The sequence below is a fragment of the Penicillium samsonianum genome, assembly GCF_028829775.1.
Source record: "Penicillium samsonianum strain IBT 33392 chromosome Unknown utg000004l_segment0_segment0, whole genome shotgun sequence".
Taxonomy (NCBI): Eukaryota; Fungi; Ascomycota; class Eurotiomycetes; order Eurotiales; family Aspergillaceae; genus Penicillium; species Penicillium samsonianum.
In genome coordinates, this window is record NW_026643262.1 from 1,606,609 (window position 1) to 1,625,439 (window position 18,831).

Consider the following 18,831-nt stretch of genomic DNA (forward strand, 5'->3'; position numbering starts at 1 on the left):
AATTGCGCCACAGCCCCAAATTGGTAATAATTTTTCCATTTTTAGGTCTTATGAACATGGACTCGTAGCATGGCCTAAACCGAGAGGACATCCACCCCCAGGCACAAAGCGGAGGTGACTAAGAGATATTTAGAGCGGATATTTATAGATTTGTACCAAATCAAGTCCCTTTTCATTGTTTATGTTAAGAGATGAATTAGAAAAGAAATAGGGTAATTTAAACAGTTTCAGATGATTTAGTCCAAACATTGTTGTAATTCTAACCCGATGAAATCCAGTAATTTCCATTCAAATTTCGTTAATTTCCTTTCCAAAGAATCGAGACCGTCGATTTCCAGGGGGGCCCGTTCTCCACAGCGTATCTGCCACTTTTCCTCCTTTTTATTATTGCTTCTTCTCTCTCTCTCTTCTCCTTCAACCTTCAATCTTATCCACTCTTTTTTTCCTTTTTTAACTTATTCTCTCTCTCTTGTTTCTTTCCCTTTCCCCCAGCCTGGTGCTGTTTTGCCTCTCTGTAAGGGGACCCTTCTTTCTTTTGCCTCCCAACCTCTTCACCCACGGATTGTCTCTAAACCCACTTCGGTTTTAGCAAGGTACTTTAATCCTATATCTTCCTACAATGTCATAGGCGCTTTCTTTATATCTGTTATCATAATTCATTGGCACATTTCATGCAATCACACCTGTCGTTCCCACACTAACTAACCACAGTCACTCCTTCCCGTCCGCCTCGTTCAGGACCCAACAATCAACAATCAACAACTCTTATATACAAGCACATCGCTCATCGCCGTTCCCTCTTTTTCTTCGACCATTCCATACCAATTTTATTCTACCCAAGCCTAACCCCGCAAATCCAACAAAATGGCCAAATTCCGGCCTAGCAACATCCTAGGCGATCCGTTCGCGCTCATGACCGTCTCGATTTCAATTGTTCGTTCGACTTTCTCCTACATGACCCGACCTTGACTAACATACAATTCTAGCTGGCATGGCTTATTGCTTTCATCTCATCTATCATCGCCGATTTGCAATCCGACTATCCCAACTACTCATGGTGGGCCATCTCATACATGTTTTGTGTCATTGTGGGCCTCATCACGACCTTTGGCACTGACACGGGCCACGTTTATGGCGTCGCGGTATGATGACTCTTCAATGCAGGACACTATAAGGCTCTGGTACTAACAATGTCCCCAGATCGTCGGTTACCTTGCCTGTGGCCTCGTCCTAACATCCACGAGCGCAAACAACCTGATCTACGGAAAACAAGCCTCCATGCAAGCAGCAGGCGCAGGCTTCATCCTACTTTCCATGATCATCATCATCTGGATCTTCTACTTCGGCTCCACACCCCAGGCCACCCACCGCGGCTTCATCGACTCCTTCGCCCTGAACAAGGAACAGCCCCCCGAGCCCTCCTACCGCGGCAGCCGCCCCATGTCCAGCGCATTCGGCGCCCGCCCAGATACCATGGCAACCAACACCACCCCGCAGATGTACACCTCCGCCCAACTAGGCGGGTTCGAAACCTCGTCTCCCGTCTCCGGATACCCCGGTGGCGCGCCCGGCACCGAACGATCCTCCTCTGCGCCTCGCTTCGGTACACCCAACCCCCCGACTCCCGGTAACGGCGAGCAAGAAGTGGGCGAAGTGCCCCAGCCAACAGACTACCCCTACCGGGCCAAGGCCATCTACTCATATGACGCCAACCCGGAAGACGCCAATGAAATCAGCTTCGCCAAGCACGAGATCTTGGAAGTATCCGATGTGAGCGGCCGATGGTGGCAGGCTCGGAAGCAAAATGGAGATACTGGCATTGCGCCCTCGAACTATCTGATCCTTCTGTGATCTCTGGTCCGTATGCATGATGTCTGTTTGTTCTTTTTTGTCCGAGTTTCTTGCCCTTTGTTCTGTCGCAAAATCTGTTCCCCTTCCCCTTGATACCCTTCGGATCCAACCTCGATGTGTGTGTATTTCTTTGGTTCCTTTAACGTGATGTCTTGATGGCCTCCTTCTGTTTTGTGTTGCATGCCCTTTCCCTTCTTGGTACGTTTTTTTCTTTTTGTGATTTGGGGGTTTCTTGGTTTTTACTCTAGCGGGTGGTTATCCCGCGTCTTTCCTTTATGCTCCTTCATGGTCGAGGTGCTATTCTCCATTGTCATGTTGGAATCGGGTTTAGAATTGGGGTCTGTGGATCTTGATGAAAGACTTATTTTCTACATGGAAGAAAAATAAACATGTGAGATGGTATCTATATGTTAGGATAGCGATGTCTTGACTTTAGAACAGTGCAATTCACTAGATTGTGCTCTACCTACTTTGTGTGGATATACGTACGTATGTGTCTACGTAATTTGTCGAATCCACCTGGACCCCCGTGGGGCCTTCCAAGTTCTAGAACACCCAGCCCTCTTTTTTGAGTACCTAATCGCTCACACATATTTTATGATAGGATGTACAACCCTATATCATCTCTAATATTTCCAAGGTTGCATCCGTTTAAGTTTAAATCATGAGATCCATGGATCGGACATGTCAAGTGGAAGTGGAAGCGGAAGCGGGTAGCCACGTGTTGTATGTGGGCCGGAGAATTGATGAACAATAGACATAATGCGGTGGCATATAGGGTATTGTATCTGATATTGATATTCACATAGTTTCAGTCTATAAGTATTTATTAGATCTATATCACCTGGTTTCCAACTAATCGTTAACTTATATAACTTCTCTACCTGCCCGCCCCCGCCCCAGATCCACCCCGCTGGTTGTTGGTTGGGTGCAATCAACTATCAGAGACAAAATGCAAATGCAATGCACAAGAAAACACAAGAAACAACGCTGTATATTTTATAGCTCTAAACCCCTTATCCAGACTTCCTTCTCTATCGATTAACCCATCTGGTCTTAGTCCATAAGCCTAAATATTCCCCCTCCTCCAATAGTCAGCAAATCCCATAGGCTTGCTCTGGGGCTCTCGAGCCCAAAGACTACAAACCTAAAGCGGGGAGATTTATATTTAGTGAACGACCCTGTCTGCTGAAAATCAGTATCAATATCCCTAGAAACCATATGCTGGTTTCCACTTCTTCTCCTTCTTCTTCTTCTTCTTCTTTACTTCTTCTTTACTTCTTCTTTACTTCTGTTCCCCCAGGTATACTAAGCCATAACGCTCACTCCAGGCCTACGAAGTAGGCAACATGTTCCCCTCCCACATAGGCCAATGCGCTAATCATGAAGATCCATCGACTAGACCAGCCAAGTCCTGCATCAAACGTCAAGACTTCACCGCTGCATTGCATTCACCCAAGCTTTCTCCTTTCCCCTTGTCATTTCTTAGTCTGGTCTTGGTTTATTCTGCACCGTACTTATCAACCTGCATTCTGTATGTCCATTCCACCAATAACCGGTCATTAAACTTCACTCCACCTCGATACTTGCCTGCATCTTCTTGCGGTAGTCACTAAGCCGTGACTAGCTTGATTAGTTCAAGCGCTACTGTGTGCATAAGAAGGGAACTAAATCCTCTCACTGATTCACAATCACAATTCTAAATCTCCGATTATATTTCCGCTGCTTTGAGCGCTAGTTCTTGGTTTTGTGGGCTGCTTAGTATAAGTACTAGCACGCCTCGTCGTCTCTGGTTGTTATAGTGGATCTCTACTCTATCTCTGGAATATTTATCTTGGATATATTGTGTGGCCACTGCAATCTGCAATATCATTGTCTGAATTCATCGCGCTGTCATACGCATGATACACCTCGCTCTCATCAACAATGCCCTCAGAAGACAATATCACACTGGCATCGAACGTCCTCGGCACCATCGGGACAGTTCTCTGGTGCATCCAACTCATACCACAGATCTGGTATAACTGGCGCCGCAAAAACACAGATGGATTGCCCGCGATGATGATGTTTCTCTGGGCAAGCTGTGAGTTTTGTCTCTGTTTCTTCGTTTCATGGTATTTGAGGGCTTCGGTTATTTTTCGAGTCTATTGATATGTGGGGAATATGCACCCAAAAGAGGAAGGAGGAAGGAGGAAAAATAAAAGAAAGCTTCAATATTGTTATAGGCTTTGCTCACAAGTATGATTCATGCAGGCTCCGTTCCAATGGGCGCATATCTGATTCTGCAGGTGAGTTGGATTGCCCTAACGACGAGGGTTCTTGTCTAATGATTTCGATCTTGCTTTGCATTTGTATATTTCTGACCGCTATCTTTATGGTTCTTGATATAGCAAGTCAATATCCCGTTGCAGATTCAGCCTCAGATGTTCGGGTTCTTTTCTCTTGTTGGTTGGAGTCAGGTTCTTTATTATAACCAGTGAGTTCCTGCTGTATGAATTTGTTGTGTTCGCATTGCTGATCTCTGTTCTTCAATTTTAATAGTAACTATAGCAAAACCAAGGCTGTCCTGGTATGCTTGGGCACGGTTGTTTTATTTGGGGGATTGGAGGCTCTTCTCATCCTGACATTGAGGGTATTCATTTTTCTTTCTATTACTTTGTGGAAAATGGAAAATGAGTAACTAATCGAACTCGACAGATTCCATATAATAACGGTGTGACATGGCCCGACATCGTTGTTGGGGTTATAGCCGCCATTCTCCTTACTGCAGGACTGCTGCCGCCGTATTTTGAATTATGGAAGAGAGATGGGCGTGTAATTGGCTTCAGTGGGGTTTCCTCTGGTTTGCAGCGCTTGATGGACGACTGCTGACGTTAGTAGATTGGGTCTTCCTCTCCATCGACACGTTTGGCGGACTATTTTCTCTCTTTGCATTAGGTAGGAGCTGCTCTACCTCCTGGCAATATCTATAACAAAATATCTGACACATTTCCATTATAGCGGCTCAAGGCTCATTTGACATCCTTGGAGGCGTTATGTATGTTTTGGTGGTAGTTCTCGAGGCGGGGATATATATTAGCCATATTTCCTGGCGAATCCGCTATCGCAAGTTGCGCAAGGAAGCAAAAGATTCAGGGAAAACCATTGATGATTTGCTTTTACTGAGGAGGAATGATACGCAAGAAACAGTGGATGTTGAAAAGGGCATTCTTCCTGCTGCTCCTGCAGCCAGTCCCTCTGCATAGCTAGCGTCCCATCTCATACCCAAAGCCATTATCACATACGGCCAGTGCTTCCTCGTCCATTATCGCAGCCAGTGTCTTATTGAAAATGCTTCCACCTACGTGGGTCTTCCGCATCACCGACCAGGTAACCAGTGAGTTCGCACAAGCGTTTACACGCATTCCTCAGTGCCCCCACATAAGTCCTTTTGCACATCACCCGCCAGGTCAAGCCTTTTTACCACCACTAGATCTAGCATCGTGGGAAACGATGCCAGTTCGTCCCGTGCACATAAAACCAGCGTTCTCACGCAACCGCAATCGCAGAATTACCCCATAGTGCTCTCACAACTTCAAGATCTCATCAAACCATCGGTTTCTCATTCATCTTCTATCAAGAATCGTCTTCACGATGTCATCCCCATCTTCCGGTTTTAAAGAGCTTTCCTTCCTACCCTCACCATCACCCCCAACTACAAGACATGATTAGCCAGCCTTCGGTGAGCTCTCAACTTCTCGATATGAACTGCTTAGTAGATAATACCTCCATACCTCGTGGGGGTTCATAACGTTCGGGGGCTTTCACAAGATCATGCTATGATCGTGGGAGGTGTTTGCACTTCTATAGCTCTCCCTCGTGGCCCAGATCTTCCTCCATAGCATCAATAACAATCTGTATCTTCATACACTTCGTCATCCTTTAGCCGCTGTAGCATCGCATATGTAGGTTCCGAAAGCTTAGTCTAAGATTGTTTACGATGGGCGATGGCAGTCTTCAAAATTCAAAGGTTACGTGAAAAATGGTTTAGAAAAGTTCTTGATCATTGCACTTTTTTTTCAAAAAAAAACCAACAAAAGAGAAAGTTAGCAATCGATTGATCCTACCCAAAAGCATCTCGGCAACTTACTTCAGCCGAGAAGGCCGGCCAGACGGTCCCACACGCCGTTGGAGCGGGCGGCGGGCGCCGCGGGGCGCTCAATTGCTGCTGCAAGCTGTTCAAAATTCCAAGTCAGACTTGCACGCGGGAGAGGGAAGTGTGGGGTATAGTTATCTTACAGCAGCGGTCGCCGCAGCGGACCGGGTGGAGGCAGCCTGGCGGGCGGCCTGGTCTGCCTCCACCGCGGCGGCAACTAGGTGCCCGATGGTATCATCGGGGGGTTCGGGGGCCGCGGGGGTGGCATGGAGCGCATTGGCCTGTTATACTCAAGTCAGTGCTGCACAAGCAAACATAGAAAGCGCACGTTGAAGGCAAGGCACATTGTCCAAGACAAGACTTACTCTTGCGAGGCAGCGTTTCTGCGTTGCGCGTTCGCGCTGCCGCGCTATGAGAGCATGTTGGGCCGAAAAAAGAAAACTTGATAGCTTGAACGTGGGAAGAAAATAGAAAGGAAGGGAAGTTTGAGAGCAGTGGGAGAAGGGCTTTTATAGAATTACGTGCCTTCCTTACTGGGAAACCACCCTTGGGCCTTCCACTCTAAGATCATTACTATGTATATTGAACTTGAACTTGAACTGCACTTGAACTGCACTTGAACTGCACTTAAACTAAGAGTGAAATAAGAGTGAGAGTGAACTGAGAGTTCAATTGGCTAATCAAAATTGCGAGGATATTGAAAATATAAAACTTGGCTGCACCAGAGGACTGTCGTCCGCGCCCACCGACTCCTGAGCGACGCCCCTTCGAAGGCGTTCAAGGGCAGCCTAGAGAAAGTGATCCAGCTTCAGAACAGGAACTACAGGCTCTGCTAGCCTCAATGGAGATCCAACGAATCCAGCAACAAACCCAAGATGAGCTAGCACATGAACATCGTATCAGAGTGAAGACTGAGTAGATGGATGACACGGAATATGAGGCTTGAAAGAATCTATACCCAAAATAGTCAGATAAAAACAAGGAGTTACCACCACCTCAATCTAAATACATCTATTCAACATACCAACCCTCTCTCTGTCATACCCATAGTATCATTTAGCACACAAACGCAGCATTCTCAAACCCCCGAGTCTTCCTGCACAATATTCTTCGTCTTGATATATTTATCCCACGCAGCACAATTCTCATTAAACGGAGTATAATCAACGAGATCCCGAATCTCATCTTGCCGCTCAATAAACTGTAACGCCAGACCCTCGTCAACATGCCATCCAATATGACAGTGCATCAACCACGCGCCGGGGTTATTCGTCTGGAAAGCAATAAGTAGCCACCCACTCCCAGCCAGCACGGCCGTATCTCGACGCGGGGGATTCTGCGTAATGATAGAACCATCCCACTGTGGCTTCCCAGGCCCAGGCTGTCCCTGCGCTAGGATAGAGAAGTCGTGGCCGTGAAGGTGGATGGGATGAGTGACGAGGGTGTTTTGGATGAAGAGATATACCCATTTATCCTTGAAGGGCAACTCAATCACGCCGCTTGAATTGGAGAAGCCTAGATCGTTGTGATAGATTTGCATTAGGGTCGGGTTCTCCCAGCTCACGTTCATCGAGGTGGAGTTGAACCGCCAGCGGAAGAAATTCTGTGCGTTCCTCGTATTGCTGACTGTTACGTTCTTATCCCAAACTGGTGAAACTGGTGGATCGACGTTTTTTGGGATGTGCGGAACTAGATTCGTCAAAAGTTCGTCTTCGCATACGTTGGTGAAAGGAAATGACTGCGTGCGCGGTTGTTTGGGCCTGTTGCCGTAGTAGACGATGCCCCGGATGTTGCCGGCCATTTCGTTTTGGGAGCATCTATCCGCTGGTATAGCTCTCATCCAGAAGGACTCAGCTACGGATTCCTGGTTGGCTGTGATGATAACATCATAGCGTTGACCTGGGTATGGAAAATTAGCTGGGTTTGTATGTTTAAAGCGATGACGATGAATCCAAAAAACGAACCCATTCCAATGCTGATGACATTCGTGGCAAATGGCTTTATAGGGACAAGATCTATTGCAATGACGGTCATTGTGTGGTTGTCAATAGTGAACTTCCAATGCGTGTCGATAGCAGGGTTCACGAGTCGCAAACGGTAGGATTTGCCTTTTTCCACTTTCATGTGGAAAGGCGACCCAGTAGTATTTGTACCGTTTCCATAGACATTCTTACCATTGATGAGTCCATTTGACAACTTTCTGACAGGGCCGCGTAGTTGGACATCTTGGTGCACTTGATCCACAGTTTCATGTGTCCAATCACCCAGGAACAATGCGCCCTTGTCCACATCATAATTTGCAGTTGCTGGTCCATTGATAATAATAGCACCATATACACCTTCCCACGCTTGCAGACCAATATGAGAGTGATACCACGAGGATCCATACTGGCCAGCTCGCCATTTATAGGTCATAGTCGAGCCGGGGGCAATGGGACACTGGGTGACCGAAGGAACACCATCATTTGGGTTTGTGTAGTTCTGACGAATACCGTGCCAGTGAATGCTTGAGCCATTCATTGCATGGTTCAGATGGTTGGTTACATGCACGATCACCCAGTCACCCCAGTCTGCAATAAGAGGCGGGCCAGGCAAAGTGCCATTGATGGTCATGGCTGGACGTGGAGTCATGAATCCGTCGGGAGAGATTGTGACTTCTTCGACCTCAAACCAGTACTCGCGCGTAACACCTGTATCCGGGACGATATTTTCATAGTCTGTGTCGATGCTGTGGTTGCACCAGACAGATCTGTCATTGGGTGTATTTCCTGCACATGGAGTCCCGGTAGGCCCATATGTATTGCCAACTCGATATCTTGTGGCAATTGGTCGCAGCGTTGTCGATGGGTTGTAGGAGTATTGGGCATAGGCAATGCCAGCACCAAGTAAATTGGCCAAGATGACAATGGATGAATATCTCATGATAACTCGATATCAAGCTCTTATAAAAGGACTTTTTGTATCTGTCGTCTAGAAGGATAGTTGGCACTTATTCCACCAAGTCATGGAAGGAATTTATATACCTCCCTTAGATATTCAAGCTGATCTTTTACGAACTCCTATTCTGGTCCCGAGAGAATCAACCTCATACATTGCCTCGTACATTGCCTCGTACATTGCTAGAGATGCTGGGATACCGTCGTCTCCACCGGACAAAAGCAGAAATAATAGGCTAAAAGATGATGCACAAGCCACGAGGGAGTCAAAGGCCCTCCAACTCGGTTTCAGCATGGGGCAGGACTTCGTGTTTGCCCCAAATAGATTGCTCAAGGGGGTATATCTCAATGATTCAGGCATGAATAGCAAAGCCGATGCATCAAGTCACGAGGGAGCTAAGGCCTCCAGCTCAGTTTCAGCATGAGGCAGACTTCACGTCTGTCCCCAATATATTTCTCAAGTGAGCAAGCATATCTCAATGATTCATGTATGAACAGCGAGACAATTGTTTCATCAACAATCATTGTGAAGCCAAGAAGAATCCGATGGTGTCTAGCCATCTGATCTAAACCCTCGTGCGCTGCCCCGATCTGTAGCACCACATCCACGTGGGCCATGCATTATCGTGATCAGATCTTCTTCTTTTCAGGTCCCCGACGCAGGGTCACTGATCTCGTGTGTCTGATAATCCATCCTGGCTGTGAAAAGGTAAGGCCAAGTGACGTGAGGGCAATTCGGGACTTTGCGGCGTAGGCATGACGCTCGTGTGTTACTCAGAGACAAAGGGGCCAAGGATGATGAACCAATCTTGGGCATGAGTATATATCTGACTCAATGTGTGAAACTGTGTGGTGTGACTATACGCCCCATCTGGGCAGTGTCTGTTCAGCTAGGTCAGCGTTGGAAGGGATCTTTAATTAGGGAGTGTGGTCTCAGGATATATAGGATAGGCAGCACAGTATGACAAGAGCAAGGATTCTAAAATATCCAAGCCAGAAGTTCCGTCACACTGATTCCATATATGTCTCAGCTTACCAAGCCAGCCCTGAGTTCGTTCCACTGCACTTCATAGATATATAAAAACGATTTCAAAAGCGTCCAATTCTTCATACATGGCAGTATATCTATCAAACCAGAAAATTCTTGATATCAGTCTCAAAACATGATTTCGATTATCTTTGCTGCCGTTGCGATCTTTGCAGTTGGCTCGGCGCATCCAATGGAGAAGCGACAGGCCAATGGTCCGTGGAGTTTATATGCATATGGCAACAACATCGACGGGTTGCCCATCTTCTATGCAGATGGTAAACATCTCTCGTCCTAAAAATGGATCACTATTAACCCTATTTGACGAATAGGTCAAGCTCAGATCGGTAATCTGGCCATGTCAAATGCAACCAACAAGTTCACAGTTTCCAGTAGGCCTTGAACTCCGAGTCCTCATGAAGGAAGGGTGTCTGATTTAGCCACAGTGACGTTTGGCGACAACCGAAACACTTGGGTTGCTCACCCCGATACCACGACCACCTCGAACACCACTACTGAGTCTACCATGTTCACCACAGCCGGTGTGGCCTCCAACACCAATCTGCTGGGATTGAGCGATACTGGCTTAATGGCTTTTCCAGTCATCTTTACCACCCCGAGCGGCCAGGCAAGTAACAACACAGTTGCCACAAACACAACCAGCATGTCAGCACCACAAACCAACGTGTGGACTTTATATGGAAAATATGTTATGTGCAGCCAGGACAACGTCAACTTCTACGCCCAGCCCACAGGACAAGATGGGTGGTATATATTGCTATGGAGTGCAACGGCAGATGCAGCTCTTAGAAATACTCCGGTGACTCTGAGAACCATCGGTCCTGCCTCTGGCTAAGTTCTGATACTCTCATGGCGTGTCAGGTAGGCCATTTTGTGTAGTGGCTATATGTGAATCGTGTTATCGGGCTCAAGTCAGATTCTCGACCATTTATATTCAATATAAATCAGACGGCCTTTATGTTGACCTAACTCTGCCTAGATGTTGATTTGGAGTCAATTATGCGAGCACTAGAGGTTCTACAAATAAAAGTACTATATACAAGCTTAACGCTCTTATGTATACTGTGTTTTAACTCTATATATATACCTTTTCGCCTAACAGAAAAAGAACCCAACAATTTAGATGCCTAATAATCTTCGATATATATATTTTCGTATATCTTGTATTTTCCACTTGAAATGCTCAAGTTAACCCCAAATCCTTGCAGGTCCCTAGCCTTAAAAAGGCCATAGCTTTCTTTCCCCGGGAGATCAGCAACTAACGTGACTGCCCAAAGGTGTCACAATTTCCCCTCTCAACTTCTTTGACCTTTTGACTTCTGTGGCTTTGAAGCTATATTGATATTTGGTGTGTTATCTGAAAAAGTACGAGATTGTCCTTATCCGAACAGAGAACAGAGAACAACAAATCTGTTTTCTCCCACTTCTTTTCTCAGAATGTCATGAAGACCCAACAATGTCAGACCGGATATCACGTCTGAAGGCGAAATTGCTTGGACGATTATCTCCAAAAGCGGATGCGGACCCGAGTGCCCACTTCAACCAAAAACCCCTCTCGGGCCCTCTCGACTCCAACAAATCCCCGGCTTATAGCATATCTTCAAACCATTTGGAGATCGGTTCTTCTCGCGACCGTCAGATAGAGGAACCCCTATCCCCGGGGACGAACCAGAAACCGGATTCCTCCGTGTCTGCGCCTTCGGAACAGCCTCACCACACAGGGACTCGCAATTGTACGCCGTCGACCGAGCCATACAATTCTTCCTTGCCGACTCCTATCTCGGGCGATCCTCCCTCTCCCCTTGAAACCCCTCCGTTATCAACTCCTCAGCATTCCGATAGCACCTCCTTCCAGTCCACCCACTTGAAAGCTCAAACTCCAATCCCAGCCGACACTCCATTGACTCCGACGCTGAATACCGTTGTCGAGTGGCCTACGAATGATCGCCGACCTTCTGCCTCCTACTTTCCTCCAAGCAAGCGCCCGAGCCTTGCGATCCGTCGTCAATCTCTTCTCCCAGCAACACACCAACATTTGATTAGCGGGCTACTAGAGGCGAGTCTTTTCTCTTCAGAAGACCAGGGCAGAGGTTTCACTCCCCTTGTTCCTCGCGAGATGGTCACACGTCGGATTTGGGTCAAACGGCCCGGTGGCTCGGCCACCTTGGTGCCGTGCAGAGAGGATGCGGTGGTAGATGAGCTACGCGACCAAGTCATCATGAAATACGGGAATTCACTAGGGAGAAGCTTTGACTCGCCCGACATCGCTATCCGGGTTTCACCACGAGAGGGTGCGAATCGACCAAGTCACTCTGAGCGCCTCTTGAGCCCGGAGGAAGTCCTGTCATCTATACTCGATACATACTACCCTGGTGGACAAAAAATCGAGGAAGCATTGGTGATCGATGCTCCGTCACGCCGGACCCCAAAGCCATCGCCGCGCCATTCGATTTACCAGCACCACCACTCGGAACCCGGCGAGCATGGCGATTACTTCCCTCTCATGCCGCCGGTCAATGCAAACGCGGGCACACCGTCTGCACACTCGGGAGCTCCATCAGCATCGGCTAGTGCGCCGTCTATCTCCATTCTTAACAGTGGTATTGCTCCTCTACTGCCATCCCCGGGAAGCCGTAGGGCACGACATCAGCAACGACCTCCGTTGACACGACACAAAACAAATTCTCCCACGATTCTTCATACCCAAAACACCCAAACTCCTGGCATAACAGGTATGTTTTCAGACAACTTTGCTTTGCTCAACATGGCCACTAACATCCATAGAAACCGGCGCTACTCCTCATTCCCAACCTATCCCGGCTCCCGCTCCCGCAATGCCTACACCCCCGGCGGCAGCACCGCCGATAGAATCCCCGCAAGTGAAATCACACACTCCCCCGGCGGCAACTGCGTCACCACGCGTGGTCCGAAAATCAAAAGCGGCCACTTCTCCCGGTGCTATGTTTGGCGGGTTGATTGACGGCACCGTTCCGCCAATCAATGTCCTCATTGTGGAAGACAACATCATCAACCAGAAGCTTTTGGAGGCCTTCATGAAAAGGTTGAAGGTGCGCTGGAAATGTGCAATGAACGGCGAAGAGGCAGTGCGGAAATGGCGGCAAGGTGGATTCCATTTGGTTCTGATGGACATCCAGCTTCCCGTGATGAACGGTCTGGAAGCCACCAAGGAGATCCGGCGCCTGGAGCGTTTAAATGGCATTGGTGTCTTCCCGAAGACAGCCTCTGGACGCTTCAGCGCGTACACATCTGCTGCGGACAGAAGACCCGGCCTTCACCGTACGGTCAGCGAAGAGGACACCTTGCCAGATCTCTCGCTGTTCCGGAGTCCGGTCATTATCGTCGCGTTGACAGCTAGCAGTTTGCAAAGTGATCGACATGAGGCATTGGCTGCTGGCTGCAACGATTTCCTGACCAAGGTAAGTCTAGCTCCCTATTACGACTACGTTTCTCAAATAGTATACTAATATTTCTCGATAGCCTGTCGGATTCCCTTGGCTTGAGCAGAAAGTGACAGAATGGGGCTGCATGCAAGCCCTGATTGACTTTGAAGGCTGGCGCAAATGGCGCGGGTTCCTGGACTCTCCTCGCCCCGCCTCGCCAGCTGTCGATACATCAGCGAGCCCGATGCAAGGTGGCTACCGCAAAGAACCACCCCATGTGGATCCCCCATCGCCCTCGGACTCCCGCCCCGGTAATAGGTCCGATCACCACGACACCAAGCCACACCGGCCAGATGTCGCGCAAATCATGCGGGAAGATTCATGGGGTAGCGGCAGTCCCGACAGCTTAGATTCGCTCTCAAGTCTGCATTTGCCAACACCGGGAGATGCAGTGTCAACCACTGGTGCGACAGCCGCACCCCCGGATGAAGAATGAAGACGGATTTGTCTTTGGATGGGTTACCATGCCTTGGTTGGTCCCAACACACTTCCAATAATCTTTTCCTAACCTGTTTGATTCGACTTTCTGTCTCTCCCATTGAATACCCCGAATAGCAACGTGTCTTTTCTCTCCAATCTCTTCCTTTCATCTTGTCACGGTAGCTTGCACTTCGCTTCCAGGTTCTCAGATCCAGTGTATGGTTTTCCTCGTGGATCTTCTTTTGGCCGTATGGATATATTTTGTTATTTGGGCTGCATACGCATCGCATTTCCTGCGCACGTTTTTTTTTTCCTTTTCTGTGGCTGGTTTCTTTTGTCCACCGTCCGGTATTTTCACTCTTGCATACAACTTGTGGACATCCTCATATATACGAACGAGATGTCCTCATGCCTCTATCTTTCAATGTATAGTTTTCTTTGTTTGTTTCGACTTTAGGTTTGGAGGCTTGGTGTATCCTCCTGCCTTGTACATATTTCACTAATTCTTTGAGAGGTGATGATTTGTGTAGATACATTTAGCCATAGTATTCAAAGTATTTGCTTAGTCCTCTTAAAGTCTTTTGAAGTTATACGATTTGTAGCTTCTACCTAGCTATTTAGAGTAAATTTCTACATCCTCCGAAGCATCGGGACAAAGAAAATGTCTCATATAACCTGTCTACATATTGCACATTTTCCAGATTCTCTCGCATCCAGGGTAATACAGCATATCTCAAGAAAAGAACTTGTCCAATAGCGGTTAATCAAGAGATCTGCACGATGCGATCAGCACCAATCAAGAGAAAGCAGCATGACCGAAGTACGAGGACCAACTCCGAGAAGCTTTTAGACGATAGCAAATGATTTCAAGTCCAGATTTGGGTACTTATGCAGGTGACCGAGTTCTGGGCTTTGTCTGCATCTCCCTGAGAATTGTCTGCATGTGATGTTCGCATTGTCTTCGATCCCTTCCAAGGTTAAATACCATAGCTTGCCCCCGAACCTCTGCGTACTTTCTACATAGTTACATCTTACAACCTACACCCTACATACATCATACATACCAGTCTATCGTCTATTATTATCTCCCAATATACTATTTGTCATAAGACCTGCTCTCACCAACCACATACCACAAACCCCGCATCTCTCTCACCCCCTCACTCAGCTCAACCATGCAGCCATCAGCCCCAGCCTCCCCTACTACCACTACTACTACTACCTCCTGGCTCCAAAGTGCCCTCGCCTCAATTGGATCCATTTTCCAAACTTCCTCCAAGGAAGATGAGTCTGAAACCGATGCGATTTCCGGATGGGTTGGGACGAGAAGGCGACGCTGTCGATCTGTCGGTGAGGCTCGTTGAGAGTTGACCATGTGGTTGCCTGGTTAATTCTTGGGAATGGGAAGAATTGAAAGGGGATAAGAATGGAAGAAGAAGTGCTGAATGGAATAGCGGGACTGCTGGCCATATCTCTTGCTCTTTTCTTTTCTTGGCGAGGCGCCGTGCGTTGTGATTTTGATATCTCGGGTTCTTATATTTTCGGGGTACTTTTGTTTCAAAGGGCTTGCTGGACTGGTCAGGGAATGAATGATATATGATGTTAACGAAGTATTTACTGGTTCAGGAACATGAATAATGTCCAAACATGGTATATGTATGAGTGCTTAGACTCAGATTCAGATCAATACTTGATCTCAACTTCTTTTAGCCTGTAATTCCTAGTTATACAAAGAACGGTCCTCCGTAGGGTTTATGCTTTTTAGCGCCTTCGTATATTGTATAGTGATAAGCCCGGCATGTCTTCTTTCTATAGCTAATGATCATCCTGCTAGCTATAACGCCGAAAAGAGAAGAAAATCTAAAAAAAAAAATGGGAGTGTTATCTTAGGACATATAACATTCTTCTTGAGCCAGATTAATCAGATTATTAAAGCCCTACGCCGTGAAGGACAGAGGCTGCATACGTGGCCGACTACTCTTCTATTGTATACTTTTTTCCTAAATGTACGCTATATCTAATTGAACGTGGTGATTTAGAATTGATTTCTAGAGCTTCTAAGATAGAGACTTCTAGAATTCGTAGTTTATATACTTTACTTCACGCCGCTTCCTTAACACTAAAACTACTACATTCAAAGCCCTGCAAAGCCCTGCGAGAAGTTCTCCAATGTCCGTGAGCAACTCGAATTTTTTAACAATCCCACACATAAAAGTCATTTGAAAAGCGCTGCCCTTGTCTAACTACTAACCCGTTCCTAGGCCTCTCTCATCGCTCCGTTACTATCAGTACTAAACAAACATATTCAACAGGTTCCCCCATATACATGTAGCGTGCCCGTCTCTCCCTTGCTATACGCTTCCAAGTCACAAAATACTGCAATACAAGATAGTGCCTTTCCAAACATCGGGTATCTTCAGCTCTAGAGATCGTTTGCAAAGATGAGGGGTTGCTTATCATCTTTCAAGTACACCATTCCCGATTCCAAAAAAACAGCATAAGAACATGCTATGACCAAGCGTTCCATCGGCAAGGAAACAAGCATCCGCACAGCGCGGGGTAACAGGCTTCGAGCTTCGACGAGCTTGCACCATTTCCTTAAGTCGATCTCAATTTAAAGACGTCCCTTTCCATCATCGGTTTTAGCCCGGCCAGCGTTCAAGAGACTCGCCGTTTTCTCAGACGAATCAGGAATTTGATCGACCCTGGCAGTCGCTTGTTTCTTCGAGCCGGAGCGATCCCAATCAATCAAGCCCAACGTCGACGCGATCAATACGCAACCGACGAAAAGACCTGAAACGATCGGAATGAGAATCGCGGCAATCGCGCCAACTATCAGGTACTGAGGGAGGATAGAGAGTACTTCGAAGCGGGCGATGAGAGACTCCATATTTGTGTGGAGGTGAGGTTTATAGCAAAGGGATTTGATATATGAGATGTGAAAGGTTTCTTTCTTCTCTTATGGGAAAGTCATATCATCTCGTTTGCACTGTTTACATGGGAATGTCGGGGACAGTCTCTATTAGTAGCGAGTTCCGATTTTGGGGTTCTAAAGTTGATAAGATCATCCAAGATCATCCATTGGGCCCCCAGGTGGGCATTCAAAGTATGCCTCGATCTCAGCCTCGGGATATGTGATTATGTAAGGCTCGCTGATCGGGCAACTGGGGAAGTCAAAATACAGGTGTGCTCAATTATACCGAGTTACTTAGGATCAAAAAGCGGGTGAATGAAATGGAATGGGAAAGGTTTCGACATTATCCGGTATATAGGTACATAACAGCCTCCTTCATACATCCATGGATGAGTATGCGTACAAGTAAAATTACAAAAGGCCGTAGCCGAGAAGGTTGCTGAAAAACGCAGAAAAAGAACAAAGAAACAGCCCGAGGACTATCTCAAGATAAATCAAGCCTCCACACGGGTAGGAATCTTGACTTCGCCGCGTGTGCGGTCACGGTGAGGCACACCGTAGCGACGACCAGCAGCCTTCGATCCACGGCCATCAGCGCCGGTGGTCTCCGTAGTGTAGATAGTATCCTTGATACGGTAGTCGAAACGCGAGTCCTCGGGCGAGACAACAGTCAACTTCTTCTCACGGCGAGCCTGCATGCGCTCACGACGCTCCTTCTCAATTGCGTCCTGGCGCTTGAGTCTTTTAGATTGGAGGTCCGCAACAGCTAGACGCTCGTTGGGGTGCGCGAGGCGGTCGCGCTCCAGAGCAACCATGTGAGGGTGAGGAATGCGCACGTCAGCAGGCTGCAGGATCTGGCGGGCGTTGGCACCCTTGCCGACCCAGCTGATGGAGTTGGGGTCCTCGATGATCTTTTCGGCGAGGTCAGAGGGGTGGGAGATTTCCGCGGCCTCAGAGTGCTCCATTGCTGGGGCGCCGGAGAAGACGCGACCCGCCTCGACACGGTTGAAGGAACGGGATTCGGGGACTGGGTAGAAGATTTGGGAGCCTGTCAGGGGGTGGGCGGGGAGGTCGTTGATGGGTTCGTGGAATGGTTGACGCTCGCCTTTCTCGGCGAGGGGTGTGGTGGGGACCATCTCGTGGATGGCCCGGGCATATGGCAGTGCTAGAGGTTTTCCCTGATTTGAGATTCGTCAGTTCATGTCACGCGACCAAATAAAACTTGATAGGAATCCAAAATGTAAGGGTAACACAGTTCAGTTCAAAAAGTAAGGTTTAACCATGTGGGTGTCTTCAAGACTAATCGATTTTTTGTGACTCATCATATGCGTGGAGGGTCGAAGCAAAGTCCGAAAGCAAAGGGGGAAAAAAACACAAAGGGAAGATTTTCATACCTGTGCGCGCTGTCTCTTCTCCAATTCTACCAATCTCACGACAGCAGCAATACGCTTCATATCGATTCCAAGCTCCACGCTGACGGCGCGGAGACTCTTCTTCTGTTCAACGATGCGGTTATAGACCTCATTCCGTAGCTCCTCACTGAGGACAGGCTCGCTGAAGAAACTTGGGTTGTTGGGGAACGGACGGTTGTTCTCTGAACTCTCGTCGCCTCGTTTTTGTATGCGACTAATGTAGTTGGTTTCTCCAGGAACGTGATGCTTGAAAACAGCTCCATCATTGTTAAGCCATTCGAACATCTGCCGACGGAGCTTGGTCTGTGCCTGTGGTGCTGCCGTGGCAGAGAACTGACGGGAAAGGCATTGTGATGATGTAGAGGATAATGGAGGAATGGAAGAAAGTGAGGATGAGGAAGAGGAGGTAGCTGTGAGGTAGGGAAGAAGGGTGTTGGACACGCTCCGGCTCTGTATCCGGGGTGGCATCTTGGAGGATATGATGGGGGAATGGGAGGGATAATTTAATGTTAAACTGAATGAGAGACGCTGGATATTAAGAATCAAGGAGTTCCAGCTGCCATTGACGCTTTTGCAGCAATAATTGAAAGATGGGAGGTTGTCGGGTTGGAGCGGGAAGTGTAGGTGTCTGCAGGGGAAGAAACTTCTCGGTAG

At 47.7% G+C, this 18,831-nt stretch overlaps 9 protein-coding genes across 9 annotated transcripts; 5 read left to right on the top strand and 4 right to left on the bottom strand.

Moving 5' to 3' along the window:
• Window positions 1-864: 864 nt before the first annotated feature.
• On the top strand, window positions 865-1,851 carry sho1 (osmosensor SHO1; the record flags this gene model as incomplete). Its single annotated transcript, XM_057280251.1, has 3 exons — window positions 865-933; window positions 987-1,142; window positions 1,201-1,851. 3 exons carry the CDS (start codon window positions 865-867, stop codon window positions 1,849-1,851), a joined length of 876 nt encoding a protein of 291 aa, XP_057134511.1.
• A 1,926-nt stretch (window positions 1,852-3,777) lies between these two features.
• On the top strand, window positions 3,778-5,096 carry N7471_007533 (PQ-loop repeat-containing protein; the record flags this gene model as incomplete). Its single annotated transcript, XM_057280252.1, has 7 exons — window positions 3,778-3,934; window positions 4,105-4,139; window positions 4,242-4,327; window positions 4,393-4,483; window positions 4,549-4,678; window positions 4,732-4,788; window positions 4,852-5,096. The coding sequence occupies 7 exons, from the start codon at window positions 3,778-3,780 to the stop codon at window positions 5,094-5,096; spliced, it is 801 nt and encodes a 266-aa protein (XP_057134512.1).
• Window positions 5,097-5,981: 885 nt separating this feature from the next.
• N7471_007534 (uncharacterized protein) lies at window positions 5,982-6,557 on the bottom strand (the record flags this gene model as incomplete). Its single annotated transcript, XM_057280253.1, has 4 exons — window positions 5,982-6,065; window positions 6,130-6,267; window positions 6,352-6,395; window positions 6,521-6,557. 4 exons carry the CDS (start codon window positions 6,555-6,557, stop codon window positions 5,982-5,984), a joined length of 303 nt encoding a protein of 100 aa, XP_057134513.1.
• A 507-nt stretch (window positions 6,558-7,064) lies between these two features.
• Window positions 7,065-8,908, bottom strand: N7471_007535 (Multicopper oxidase type 3; the record flags this gene model as incomplete). The annotated part of the gene is made up of 2 exons (XM_057280254.1): window positions 7,065-7,885; window positions 7,951-8,908. The coding sequence occupies 2 exons, from the start codon at window positions 8,906-8,908 to the stop codon at window positions 7,065-7,067; spliced, it is 1,779 nt and encodes a 592-aa protein (XP_057134514.1).
• A 1,177-nt stretch (window positions 8,909-10,085) lies between these two features.
• On the top strand, window positions 10,086-10,805 carry N7471_007536 (uncharacterized protein; the record flags this gene model as incomplete). The annotated part of the gene is made up of 3 exons (XM_057280255.1): window positions 10,086-10,227; window positions 10,282-10,341; window positions 10,396-10,805. 3 exons carry the CDS (start codon window positions 10,086-10,088, stop codon window positions 10,803-10,805), a joined length of 612 nt encoding a protein of 203 aa, XP_057134515.1.
• Window positions 10,806-11,426: 621 nt separating this feature from the next.
• N7471_007537 (response regulator) lies at window positions 11,427-14,150 on the top strand (the record flags this gene model as incomplete). The annotated part of the gene is made up of 3 exons (XM_057280256.1): window positions 11,427-12,702; window positions 12,755-13,407; window positions 13,469-14,150. 3 exons carry the CDS (start codon window positions 11,427-11,429, stop codon window positions 13,865-13,867), a joined length of 2,328 nt encoding a protein of 775 aa, XP_057134516.1. The 3' UTR covers window positions 13,868-14,150.
• An 876-nt stretch (window positions 14,151-15,026) lies between these two features.
• N7471_007538 (uncharacterized protein) lies at window positions 15,027-15,215 on the top strand (the record flags this gene model as incomplete). The annotated part of the gene is made up of 1 exon (XM_057280257.1): window positions 15,027-15,215. One exon carries the CDS (start codon window positions 15,027-15,029, stop codon window positions 15,213-15,215), a length of 189 nt encoding a protein of 62 aa, XP_057134517.1.
• A 1,250-nt stretch (window positions 15,216-16,465) lies between these two features.
• N7471_007539 (uncharacterized protein) lies at window positions 16,466-16,741 on the bottom strand (the record flags this gene model as incomplete). The annotated part of the gene is made up of 1 exon (XM_057280258.1): window positions 16,466-16,741. The coding sequence occupies one exon, from the start codon at window positions 16,739-16,741 to the stop codon at window positions 16,466-16,468; it is 276 nt and encodes a 91-aa protein (XP_057134518.1).
• A 371-nt stretch (window positions 16,742-17,112) lies between these two features.
• Window positions 17,113-18,774, bottom strand: N7471_007540 (mitochondrial 37S ribosomal protein mS45). The gene is made up of 2 exons (XM_057280259.1): window positions 18,160-18,774; window positions 17,113-17,943 (listed from the first exon to the last, which is right to left on the bottom strand). Exons 1-2 carry the CDS (start codon window positions 18,643-18,645, stop codon window positions 17,260-17,262), a joined length of 1,170 nt encoding a protein of 389 aa, XP_057134519.1. The 5' UTR covers window positions 18,646-18,774; the 3' UTR covers window positions 17,113-17,259.
• Window positions 18,775-18,831: the final 57 nt, after the last annotated feature.

Bases quoted from the DNA above. Each gene is read 5' to 3' on its own strand.
- N7471_007540 (XM_057280259.1), bottom strand. From the start codon at position 18,645: ATGCCACCCCGGATACAGAGCCGGAGCGTGTCCAACACCCTTCTTCCC. The intron at 17,944-18,159 runs GTATGAAAATCT...ATCTCAAATCAG, and splicing joins AGAAGAGACAGCGCGCACAG to GGAAAACCTCTAGCACTGCC.